The sequence below is a fragment of the Apis florea genome, unplaced genomic scaffold (genome assembly GCF_048593485.1).
Source record: "Apis florea isolate Af1SG1 unplaced genomic scaffold, ASM4859348v1 contig_3158_pilon, whole genome shotgun sequence".
NCBI classification, from domain to species: Eukaryota; Metazoa; Arthropoda; class Insecta; order Hymenoptera; family Apidae; genus Apis; species Apis florea.
The window spans coordinates 3081264-3094822 of NW_028256713.1; the positions used below are offsets into that span (position 1 = coordinate 3081264).

General features: G+C 36.8%; 1 protein-coding gene across 1 annotated transcript in view; it reads right to left on the minus strand.

The window, feature by feature from the left end:
* The window catches only part of Dscam3 (Down syndrome cell adhesion molecule 3), a 94007-nt gene that overhangs the window by 27926 nt on the left and 52522 nt on the right, over positions 1-13559 (minus strand). The window contains 1 exon segment of the mRNA XM_031919994.2: positions 10727-10869. Coding sequence (XP_031775854.2) covers positions 10727-10869 — 143 coding nt within the window.

The following is a 13559-nucleotide window of genomic DNA, read 5'->3' on the forward strand; positions in this document are numbered from 1 at the left end:
TTGATTCGTTTTCGACCGCGTTTCGTTCGGGATTCTCTCTCCAGTGGATTAAAACTTTGTCGAAGAAAAAGTTTTTCGTCAAAGATCGATCCTCGGCCCTCTGGGGAGGGGGGGGTGTAAGAATCGATCGTTCCTTCTTACAAGTTTAACAGCGATTTGTTCAGCTTTTGATTCGAGACAAAAGATATTTTTGTTTGAAAATTTGAAAATTTGTTTCGTTGATTTAGAATTATTTAATTGATATTTAATTTTTGATTTACGAACGAGTTGAATAGTTATCCTTTTTTTTTTTTTTTTTTACAATTTTTATTTACAGCAAAATAAAGTATACAATATAACTATCATTGTTTCCACTCTTCTATTGGAAATTCGGTTGGAAGAAGGAAGATATTCGAACAAACAGAGGAAACAGAGGGAGGAAGAAAAAGACAATAATCCCATTCAATCCCCGGTGCGCAGCCGTAACATAATAACTCTTACAATATGAAAATCCTGGAGTACTCTCAATGAATAAGTACGCCTTTTGAATGCCACTTAATAACGAAACAATTTACTTATGACTTTAATGGTCAATTCAATTCCTCGATATTACCACTTTTTGGTGTTAAATCCAGCCAGAGAAATTTGCGTTTAAATTAAATTTAAGGAAATTTTTTTTCGAGCCTAGTTTCAGACTTCTATCTAGAATCATCGCACAATGAACAACGAAAACGCGTTAATTATATCTGTTCAGAAATTAACATTAAACGAAGTAATTTAAATCCAAAATTTCCAATCGAAAAAATTACCGATAACTCGGAGGAAGAAAATGGGAAATGACTTATAATACACGATAAAAACGCGAGATAATTTACACCAATCGATCAACGATTTGTAAACAGAGCAGAAGAATCGACCGAGTATTTCATTCGAGAAACGCACACGACCTATAAAAGAGAAAACGTGACAGTGGATTGGGTCCATCCGATATTTACATAAATCCCCCTTTTCGCTCGATTTTTCACCAAACGTTCCACCTTGTTTACCGACACGTTTCGTTCGAATACCGAGGCAGGGGCTATAAATCACGTGGATGGACGTGACATCCGTTCCATATCCCGGGCGGGGAAATTCTTAGGATAAAAATCGACCAAACGTTTCTGACAAGACACCCGCGATCCTTGTTAAATCGACGAATCGGATCGAACAATCTCAAAAGTCTCTTATTTTCGAGAGAGAGAGAGAAGTGGCAAAAGGATCTGATCGCTCGTATTCCAATAAGATTTGGATTTAACGAATCTCTTTCCATTCCTTCGTCGAACGATCTTCCGTAATAATTTTATTTTGCCAAAAATAAATATTCTTGAAAGAAAAATAATAATTGTATATCGATACAAGATGTATCAAAAAGAAAATTAAGCGGTGCTTTAACCGATATTCTTGGTTATTAAAATTTCCCTTTCATTCATCCAAAGGGAATCCAAAAGAAAAGGAGGACGTTTGTCGAGGTAAATTCCCTCGGCGGAGATAAGATTAGCGTCGCATCCGGAAATTCGTTTTCAGCTCCAGCAGTTCCGCCGTCGCCGCTCCATTTATTCCCAGATCTGACAGGTAGCTACGATATTGCTCTTAATAGCACTGTCAGCCAGGGCGTCACGCTGTTACGCGTCTCATTTCGGAGGCACAATTTAAGTATTAAACGTAACGCGTTTAAGTCACTTCTTCCCCGCTCCTGACATTCGAAAATTTTGCAATAATGCGAATATTCGTTCAAGGAGTACGTTCAATGTTGCTTGAAAGCAGGAGATTCAGGATGCGATTTGAATTATACCATTCTTTCCACTCGAAGATAATAATTTAATCTTCTTTACTTTTTGGGTCTTAACTTTTGTATTTTTCCAGAAGATACTATTCAAGAATAGTATTCCAGATCTTTAATTTTTCTTTGTTATCAATTTTATCTAAATATTCATTGTATATTGCTGACACGGGCGGAATTGATATTATGAAATTATTCCTTCAATTTGAACGTGAAATTATTCCACGTTTAAAGTTGCAAGTTTTTCTTAGAAAAAATTCTTCTCAATTTCTACTAGTCATTAATTTAGAAATAACATTTCGGATGGAAAGGAAATTCAAGGGACATTTAACGTGGCGTTAATTTTTTTAAACGACTTAGCTTTAGAAAGAATTTACTTGGAATTCTTGGAATTCTTGCTTACTTACGCGGAACGTAAATTGAAACCACGTAACTACCCGAAGAAACTTAGCAAAAGATTTAAATTACCGCGAGAGAAAGGAGCCTCAAAAGTGTCCACGAAATACCAAAAATACGACGAATTTAATTTTAAAATGTAATTTTCTGAGAATCGTTTCGATCGAATTTCCACGATTAGATTATCAAGAAAATCGAAAATTTCAACGATCGAAAATTCGAAAAGATCCATCGAAATTTAAGTTAGAAAGTTAGCAAAAGATTTAAATTACCGCGAGAGAAAGGAGCCTCAAAAGTGTCCACGAAATACCAAAAATACGACGAATTTAATTTTAAAATGTAATTTTCTGAGAATCGTTTCGATCGAATTTCCGCGATTAGATTATCAAGAAAATCGAAAATTTCAACGATCGAAAGTTGGAAAAGATCGAAATTCAAAAATTCAAGATCCAAGGTTGAAGAAGAAACAAGGGAATAATTCCGTGGCATATAAAGATAAAACGGATTCGAATGATAGGAAACGAGAGGTGAGAACGGAGGCGTGAAATATCGGGGGCACAAAAGGGGGAGACTGGAAAGTCGAATCTTCTGGTCGATTGCTATTTGGAGACGTGAAAAATTAGGAAGCCACTTGGAGAACGCCGAGGCTGACGAATACCTGGATAACGATCAAATTCCGTGGGAGAGGAGGGGAAACGAAACGAAACGTGCAAACGAGGCCAATATGCGCAGATCTCCATCGAACCGGGCGAACGATATTTCCCGTCGATTCGCAGCCTGAGATTAAGTTTCTTTTCGATTCACGGCACAAACCCGCGACATCTCCATCTCTCTCCCTAGATTGACGTAACACGCCGATAGATGGATCAATCCTTGAAGCAGTTCCGGTTTCTTTTTTCTTTTTTTTTGAAGAGATATTTTTTTTTTTTTTTTTTGTTATTCTTTATGCATTGTCTCGTATCTTCGACAAGAGTCGAAGCGAAAGCTCTTTGCGTTTGAACATCCTTGTTGTCTTCTTTCCTTCTGCGTATAATGTATTTGTATTTTTGAAATTTTCGTTGAAATTTTTCTTTTGTGCTGTTATCGTTGGAATTTTTGATAAATCGTTTCGATAGATAGCCGAAGTTGAAGTTTGGATTGGTAACTTTTACGGAATATCTTTGCCATCCTTTTATTTATTCTTGTGATGACATCGTATCGAATTTTTGTTTTTTGTGTTCTTTTCTTTTTCTTTTTCTTTTTTTCCCCATTTTATGTATATAAAATTGGATGTTAAGTTGAGAATGTTATCGCTCTGATGGATATAAAGTTAGATATGAAGTTGAGGATGAAACGAAGATGGATGGCCCGTTCTTTCGAGGTTGAAGAGAGAGAGAGAATTTCTTCGAATATTTTTATTCGTATCCTCTTTTTTGGTTTATATATATATAATAATAATTTATTGTTATATCTTATTGGAATTTTCCTTATTTTTATTTTGTTTCTTTCGCATAAATAGAATTTAAATAGGATAGACGAGTATTCGCTTTAGCGAGTATTAAATTTAAAGTTGAAAATGAGGATAAATGGTTTCATTCATTGAAATTGAAGAGGTTTTTTCCCGCCTTCCTCTCCTTTATTTCTCGTTTAATTATAATGCAACGATCAGAAGAATTCCTCTCCGTCTAACAACATCGAGTCGAAAATTGAAATACAGATCATCCTAATCATCCTTTCAATTTTTAAATTCGAATCTAAACCAACACCAACAACAAACATTCGTAAAAATAAATAATAAATAAAAGGATAACAGTAGATAAAAATTCCAAAGAAACTTTCCTGTTTCTCTGTAAAAAAAAAAAAAATCCCTCTTCGAGTCGATTAATCGCGTTTATTCTTTCGTGGCATTCGGAAGATGATGATCGCAAGTGGCACGACACGGCTCTCTTTCGCGAGTGTAAAGCGAAAAAGAAAAGGAAAAAGGGGGAGGAGAGGAAAGATATACGAAGAGGAGGAAGCAGAAGGGAGGAGGAAGGAAGGAAGGGGTAGCACGGCTCCCCTTTTTTCCTCAGACAATGCAGCTCTCCTCGGGAATAAGTCCTTTGGCGGACGACGAGGGTCGAGCCGATGTCATTTCAGATAAATTCCTCATCGCTTTTCACCGTGGTCCAGAAGGCCTCGCCTTCTCTCTGTATCTCTCGGCCCTTTCATACCCGCGATACCGTGCATCGAGAAGAGAGCGAGGAACGCGCGGAAATCAGCCTGCTTTGCTCCTCTTTAATCGAGTATTCCTTCTCATCACTGGTGTGATTCCATACGTGAATGCGGACGTCTTCCTTCTTTTTCAATCTCAAACAATATTTCTGATTTCTGCGATCCCGATTACGCCACTTTCAAAACACTTTGATTTTACTTCAACGGGGTTCACACGTTAATTTTGAATTTATTATTTAGGATTAGGGAACTCAAAGGGAATTTTTCAGAGTTATAGATCAGATTAATAATCGATTAATAACTGATTAATCGTTTTTCCAAGTTTCTCCATTTGAAATTGAACAGGAGAACAAGCTGTTGGAAAAACGAAGAAAGGAATAATTTCATTCTTCGTATTTTATGTATCGTATTAATTCTTCATTGGGAAAAGGAATGAATGAGTTCATCAAGTGATCAATTTTCGAGGAAATTCAATTTTTACTTTTAATTTAAAGCCAAATCTTCTTCCAAGATCAAGTCGAAATCAATTTTTATTTTCTCTCCTTTCGTCAAAATTCCCTTTATATTTTATATATAAAAAAGATTAATTCTTTGTTAAATCTTATCTCAAAAAAAAAAAAAAAAAAAAAAAGAATATCTTTAAGTAAAATCACGATCAATTCTCTCAAAACGAAACGAGTTCCGAGAAAATTTTCATTTCTAATTTAAAACTAAATCTTCTCCCAAGATCAAAGTATCCTTATATCCCCAATTAAACAGACAAAAAGAATTAACTCCTTTCTTTAAACCGACTCGAAACCAATTCTTACCCTCTCTTTTCTCCTGACTCTTCGTCAAACCTTTCGTCGAGAGTAATAACAATAAAAAAACACCTGATTCGCTTACGCCGACAAAAGTTCCAACACTCTGATCTTCCCTCCCCTCCAAACCCCTTATCTACGATCGTTGTCTCTGAAAAAATTCGCCGCAGTTCTCGCGGGGTGGCCAACGATTAATTAAACGCGGAGGGAGCACGAGGGAGCGCAAACCTCTCCGAATGGCAAAACGAATTGGCGAAATATCCCCTTCACGACCAATTAACCGTCTCATCTCGCGGTATCCGCGTCGGATCTGGCCGGTGGCAGACGCTCCAACTTCCCTCTCCCTTTTCTCCGTCTGCCGCGACGAAGATAGAGGTTAACCGGAAACGGTACGCGGTTCGGGTTGAAAGGGCGTCGCGCGTTGAAAGACCTCGCCTTGGAAAAGAAGAGGAAAAAGGAAAGGGAATGGCAAACCGCGACGGAAGGTCCGAGGCGACTCTGTCAGGGGAAGGGAGAAAGGAGGGGAGGGGAGAACGAGAAAAGAGTAGGAAGATTGGATGAAGATGGCTAGATGGCCTCTGATATCATCGCGACGAGAGAGCGAGAAACGGTGTGGGGAGAAAAGTAAGAATGAAAGGGGTTGGAGGAGTTTAACCAGAGTTGGAATCGGAGGAAGAAAGGAGAGGTGGAAAAGGATAGAGAGAGGGAGGAGGGGGTGAAATCTTGCTGAATGCCGGGTCACTCGTTTAAATAATTAAACGCGTAATTACCGCCGGCTGGAACATATTTTAATGAACTGGGCCTTTTCCACACGGGTCGCCTTCCTCGGCTTGCTTTGGAACGCCTCCTCCCCCCTCTCGGCCGATGTTTTCTGTTCCGGCTGTGCGAGACACGTCGACCTCGCAGTGCGAGCCGTGGAAGAAGACTGTGCACGCGTAAAGGGAGTTTTTGGCAGGGGTTTGTCAGTCTCGAGTTTTGCGCGTGCAAAGCAGAGGGGAGGGATAGGCTCGGTTCTTGGATTCAGGGATGGTTTCCTGCGCGGCGCGCAGTGAAAGGGTGACGTCGAGCGAAACAGAGTGGTTGATAACGAGCCACTCTCTTCGAAGAAATCTTCTTTCTTCCATCTCCTCTCTTTTTCAAGATATGGATTTATATTTATATATATATATACACGTATGCAAGGAGAAAGGCTCGAGACAACAACATCTTCGATCGTTCGAGAGATTATCGGGGATTTCGATTGGACGGCAAGTTGTTAAGAGAGAGATTCGAAGGGAAGTAACGAGGTTTAATTAACGCCGCCGTCTCATAGATGCGACTTCTGATGATCGTTTGCGTTCAACGTTCCCTCTTTCCTTTTTTCTTTCTCTCTCTCTCTTTCTCTTTTTTTCTTCCCTTTTCTTTCCTTTTCGCAGGGCGGTAATTACATTTAAGAAGAGAGGAAAGTCGCGTCGTTTATTAGTCCGGGAAACTTGTTACCACTGGAAAACTGGCGAGGAAGGGGGAGGGGGAGGAGTCTTGGACTTTGAGAGTAAATTTGGCGGAAATTCTTGGCGAATTGACGGTGATTCGATTGTTGTTGTTGCATCTTTGATGGGATTACGATGGGATTGAATGGCGTTTAATTGGAGGCCATATTTCGAGAAGGATCGAAGGGAGGAGGGGGTCTCTGTCCTTTGTAATAATTTAAGAAACAACATAAGAAGACTTTGATTAAATTACTACGATAAACTTAACTCGTAGACATTCACTTTTTTTTAAACAATGAAAAATATATCTTGTTCTCAATCAACAAAAAGATGTAAAATAATTTAACGATTTATTCTGTGTACGTTTTTTAATATTTCATCATCGATTTTTTAATCGATCATGATTCGCCGAATAATTCGGCCAATAATTTTTTGCTCAAGATATATCCATCAGTTGCACGACACTGATCGATTCGAATTGTTTCGACAAACTTCTCCGCTTTTCGCATCCGATAAATACGAACGACAGGAGGATAGCAGAACACGTGGAAGTTGGTCGATTCATGTTCGAGAAGTGGAAGAGTCGAGAAGTTGGCGAAGTGACCGACTTCCAGACGAGGAAGAATCAAAAGGCTAGAAAATGTATGGACATGATCGCGAGAGAATTCGACTTTCGAATTCTTCCTCTTTTTTCTCCCCCTCCTCCAACCCTTCCTCCTTCCCCTCTTCTGGTCAAATTGGCCAGCCAGTGTACGCGCGCGTTTCCTGTCGGAAAACTTTCCAAAGTTCGGCAGACAGGGATGACTCGACGAAAAGTAGGAAGAAGAATTTCTGTTACCATTGACGGCCCCGACTTACGAACTTCCGCCGGACGAAGAAACCGTCCAATCGATACGCGCTCCTCCAAAAGGTCTCGAGAACTTTGCCAGAATTTACTGTCGTCCTTCTTTCGAGAAACTTGGAAATCGAAATGCTCGGAAAATAAATGCCACTTCCCTCGTACTTAATTAATCGTGATCTTTGCTGGAAATTTTTTCCAATTATCGTAATGGAATAACGGGACAATGAAAAATAAAAATTTGCGTTCCATTGTTGTTTTCTTTTTTTATAAATTTTGAGCTAAAAATTTATTTGGAATCGCATTCCAACTTGAACGAAAAATCTTTCGAAACAGAGCGAATTCGCTCCAATTCCTTCTTTCGCTTAATTTCCAAAAACTAACCGAAAACTAAATATTTCCATTGTAAAATAAAATGTCTATTTTTTCATTTAAAACATATCCAATTAATACCACCAAACAAACGTTTATTCCTTTTTTCATCTCAAAGTATTCACCTAACCTCGAAAAACAATAATTATTTAAACTTACTCGTAAAAAAAAAAAAAAAAAAAAAAACACCTAAACAAAATAATTCCTCGATTCCCGGATACAATTTCTCTTTTCCAATCGAACAAAAGACTAGAGATTCAAAGCAACAAAAAAAAGCGCACGTTACGCGTAACTAAAACAGTTGGCAGTGTCGGCGAGACCGCATTAAAAAAGCAACGAGGCGAGTCTCGAAGGCAAGTTAAATGGAAGGATTCGAAATTCTCTTCTAATTTCGGTTCCCAATATACAAGTGCTATCCGTAACGGGCACGTAGCCTGTTTTACGGGTTTGTATAGCGTTGGTCGGCATAAAATCAGCCATTTAAATGGTGGCTCACGTAAAGCCCATGGCTGCCGGACCAACTTTTGTCCCCCTGTTCTCTCGACAACGTTTGCAGACGGCTCTCTCCTCCTCTTTCCCTCCTCACACCTCCATCCTATTCTCCTTTTATCTCTTTCTCTTCGCCAACTCGCTCGAATCGAACTTTCCTTCGATACAATTTAACGGCTTTCAGTTGCGTTTTCCCTTCAGTATTTACACGGAGACATCTACGATGAAAACGCGGCCTGTGTTTCCGGCATAATGGGATCTTCACCAACTTTCCGCCAGTTGTCGCGGCCGGTCACGTTTCAACGTTCACTGTATGTAATTGACGTTTATTGTGTATTCGCGCAACATGGAGGGAAAACGTATCGATGAATGGGATCGTTTCTTTTCGAGTTTTTTTTTTTTTTTTTTCGTTGGTTGCTTCGCGTGTTTTGATAGAGTGGAAGAGTGGATGTGACGATGATCTTTTTGATATGGTTTTTCGAGAAAACATTGCGTTAGTAATAAAGATCGTAAACTTGTGATGTGTTGCACGATTGAGGTTATGTAACTTAATTTGATTGATTAAAGTCATTGGTTTTGGAGAAAGTATAGTGAAAGAGATGTAAAATAAAGCTAATCTAATTTGACCGAATAAATTGAAACAGAAAGTAATAAGAAAATTTTTCATCATTTTATCGATTGATCAAGTATTCAAGCCATGTAAGTAAAAAGATTTTAATTGAAAAGCGGAAAATATAAATGCAGAGTTCGTAGATTCTTAACGCGAAGAAAGGTATTTAAGATAATAGCATTATTATTCAAACGTATATTCGTAACTTGATCCGCAACAACTTGTTTAGTGACAATAAGTAGGTGCCCTATTTACGGATCACGCTTCGCGTATAACGGCGCGGAAAACGAGGCGGAAATAGACGAAAGTTATGGATATGGATAGGTCTTATGACCTATAATGGTCATGGCCCCCATTAGAGAACCTGTATTGTAGAGAAAGAAAATCGTGAATTAAAATTTTAAAAATTGTTCATTCATATCTTTATACATCGAATTATTAATATTATATAATTTCATGTATTTTATTTTTTATTATCAAACCTATCTTTGTTACATAAAAATAATTTGATAATCGAAATATCAACTGCGATTATTTTTAAACGTCTCTTTTACGAAGCAAGAAAATTAAATGTTTTTTTTATTAAAAGGATAGAACAAGAAATAGCACTTATCCTACATTCTCAAGATAAAACGAATATGTTGAACAATTTATCCCTATTCATAAAATATTATTTCAATTTTCCTATATTTTTCTCAAAATCGAATTTCGAAAAAATCTACATCGATTAATATTTTTAAGAAAAATTATCCAAAAAAAAGGAAAATAAATAAATAATAAAATTTCATCATTCGCATCAAACGAATCGCTGTTCGCGAAAACAATAAGATAATTTTCAATTATAAATTTCAGATCGAAATTTTGATTTTACTATGCTCACGATATCGCGTGTGCCATTTCTGCGTGTGTCTACATGCCGAGCGAGATCGGGGAAAAAAAAGATATAGTAATTAATGAGCACCGCACTGGGGACACGATAATGAGACTTCTGTCTGTACCTGTGGGAACACGGCAAAGCGAACGTTTTTCCCTCGCTATATTTTACGCTATTTTTATGTTATTAACGCGCTGGACTGCTCTCGAGTACACTGCCTGGATAAAACCTAACGCACAGGATCTTTTAATTATTCTGATTCGAGCGCAGACCCTTATTTGTTTGCCATTTGAAACATATGTGTGTATATATATATATATATATATATATATATATATATGTATATAGTACGTGCTACACGTTTCAATTATGCTTCGCACTGTTGACTAGAGTAGACCAGCAGTAGAATACTATCAGATTTCTGAAGAATATTCGATTCACCGTGATAGTCTATTTGAATATAGATTCGAATCTACCACGTTGATCCGGAATCTAGATTTTATCTACGAATCTTATATCAGATAATTTATTAAAATTTTAATTCCGAAATTTCAGGAATGTTAAATTAAATTTAGGTTAATTAAATTTCTTTTCTTTTTTTTGAATTGTGTGTAATTTAAATTAAACGAGAAATGAGTTTTTAATGAAAAATAGAAGTTCTTGGAAATTCTTTTATTGTCATAAGAAATAATTTCATCAATTTCTTTTAATTCCTTTTTAAAAATAATCCCAAGGTGTAAATAAATTTATTCCAGAATTAAAAATCTTGAATTTCATTTTTTTTTTAAAAAATCTTTCTTCTTTTTTTTAAAATCAGGAAACTAAATTATAGGATAATTCGATCGGTCGATATTGAATTTAGGAAAAGGTATTACTACTAAACTCACCAGCTCGAAGAGTGACTTCTCTGGAAAGCACGGTTCCTACTGAACTGGTCGCACGACACCTGTACCTAGCGTTGTGCACTTCCGCTCGAAAATCCTGCGCCAGAAATGGCGGAAAATAGAGGGTGCCGTTCCCGAGCAGCTGTCTGAAACAACCAGAAGGAAACAAAAAAAAGAAAGAAAATGAAAACGTTAGAATTCCAACGTCTTTGCCTATTTTCCCCATTCGTCATATAAATTTAGCCTTAAACATTTTTTAACTTCGTCTTTTTTTACTTCGTCATCGTGATTTTTTTCTTCTTCCTTTTTTTTTTTCCTTTTTTTTTTTGTTACCGAGGAGAACAGAAAATTTCTTTTTCCGAGGAGAAAATATCTTTTATTAATTCCGCGGAATTAAAGCTCTTTAAAATACGGTAGAAAAATACGTGGTTAAGGGGATAATTAAAATATGTGAACAAACGAGATGAATAACGAGAAAAAAATTTTAATCTTAATATTGCACTTGATATTAAATCATAGAGAATTAAATCCTACGTCGTATTTCAACTCTGCCGCGATTCGTTGGAATTTTTTTTTTTTTTTTTTTTTTTACTTAAGAATTTTCAAGAAAATTAGTTAATTTTCATCGAAGAAGAATATCCTTCTTCTCTACTCTATTTAATTTTATCCCTTTGCAAAATTCCTTTCATCTTTATTTTCAATACTTTTAGAATCGGAAACGGAAAAATATTACGGAGAAATACTTGCATTTTTAATATCCTTATTTCTTCTTATCTATATTCCTTTCAAGAATAAACTTACACAATCGATCATTCCATATATACAAATTAAAATTAATCAGATATCTTTTATATATTTCACAAATAGTTATACAACTTCAATTCGATTTTTATATTTCTAATTTCACGTTTTTCGATTTCACGTTCTTCCCTTGTCGACTCGATAAGTCTCTAAATAAATTTAACAGAGTTCTCCACAACGATTGGAAAAACGTTCCCTCGAGCCGATTAGCCGAATCGAATTACCCGCAAACAAGATGAAACATTCAAGATTCGCGTCATAATGGCTAAAAATGTCCCTCACCCCGTATCTCACCGGTATCGATTCGACGAGAGGTCAAACCTCCGGTTACCTTCCGCTTGTCTGAACTCGTCATACGTGGAACCGTCGCGAGATTTCCGCTTGTTAGCTCGGGGATGAAGGAATTTGGGACATGGTGGTGGAAAACACGTTACTGTTTTGTTGTCCCTTTCCTTCAAAAAAAAAAAAAAAAAAGAAAAAAAATCGAGAGAAACGAATGAAAATGGATGTTTTCAAAAATTCAAAAGTGATGATTTTTGCGCTTGACAGACAGTTTTTTCGTCGGGAAAAAAAACTTTCGCGTCGTAATTCGTATTAAAATTCAATTACAAAAATAAAAGTCTATTTTATCCTCTCCCCTCCCCCCGATTTGCTCCGAATATTTAAGCACGATATCGAGCTTCGTTCGAATTTGAAATTTCGTGAATTCCATTTTGCCATTGGAAAAAAAAAGGAAAAAAAAAAAAAATTCGATCTCGAAACATCAGGATCGTATCGAACGATGGTCGAGGCATGCGAACGTTCCCAGGCGCATAATAAATACGCGGCAAGGATTAAATGCGCTGGCAAGCGCGTGATGTTTGCCGTGAGAATGATTTACATTAACGCTTAATGGGGTTCACGAACCTCTGCCCACCAGGAGGATAAGCCTGGCGCGTTTTAAATTCGCTAATCGATAGTAAAATCGATCGGACGTTGGAAATAAACTTTCCTCGAGAAGCAAAAATTTCCACGAGCAACGGTGGTGAGCAAATCGAAATCGGATCTTTTCGTTTCTTTCGTTTTTATTTCACGGAGTGTGTAACATCACGGTGAGTAATATATATTTTCAATCAAGGCGAGGGGGGAATCGGGCGAATCGATTTCGTCCAGTTTATTAATAATTCGAATTTTTTAATAAATTGAATATTAATATCCCGGAAAATAAAATTCCGTTCGCATCTTCTTCTCTCGAGTGTATCGTTTATTATTATTATTTTTTAATCATGAAATAATAAATAATAAACGTAGAATATTCGCGAAAAGAAATAAAGATGAAGAAAAAATTATATTCGAAGCTAACGAAAAAAAGAAAAAAAAGGAGTTATAAGTTTTGTAAATTTCATTCACATTCTAGTGATATATCCAGATTTAGAATCACGAGGGGAATTAAATTATAAACACACACTACGTTATACCATTTCATTAAATATATATATTCCATTAAAGAATATTAAGTATCATCGAAGAATCGAACGATTTTCACGATTCAAATTACAAAATTATCTCTCGGCCCGAGTACAGATTTTCTTGCGTTACAAGTTTAATTAGAATACGGTATTCGTCCCATAATTACACGCGGCCACGTACGTGAACAACGTGGTTACGTTTATGATAGTCGGGCTGATAAAGCGTTGCCCTGCACTACTTGTTTAACTACACACCCTGCCACACTACTTAACCAGCTACGTAACCCACTTGTACTAATTACTTACACAATCGGTGTAACAGTTGCTTGATAAAACACGCCACTGTTGTATTAGTCTGATTAGATATTGTGTCTGTCAATATTTACCTATTCTACTTGTCCGCTCTAACGCGATCGTGTTCCATCAACGCGATCGTTTATTTTGATTTCCCATCAATTCTCGCTTGTTTAATTATTATTGATGTTGCTATATTGGTTTGTCGTTATTTTCTAGCTTTTTTTTTTTCTTTTCGGAAAAGTATAACGCCTGTATTCGTCTCGTATCGATGGTAGCCTGACTATTTAACG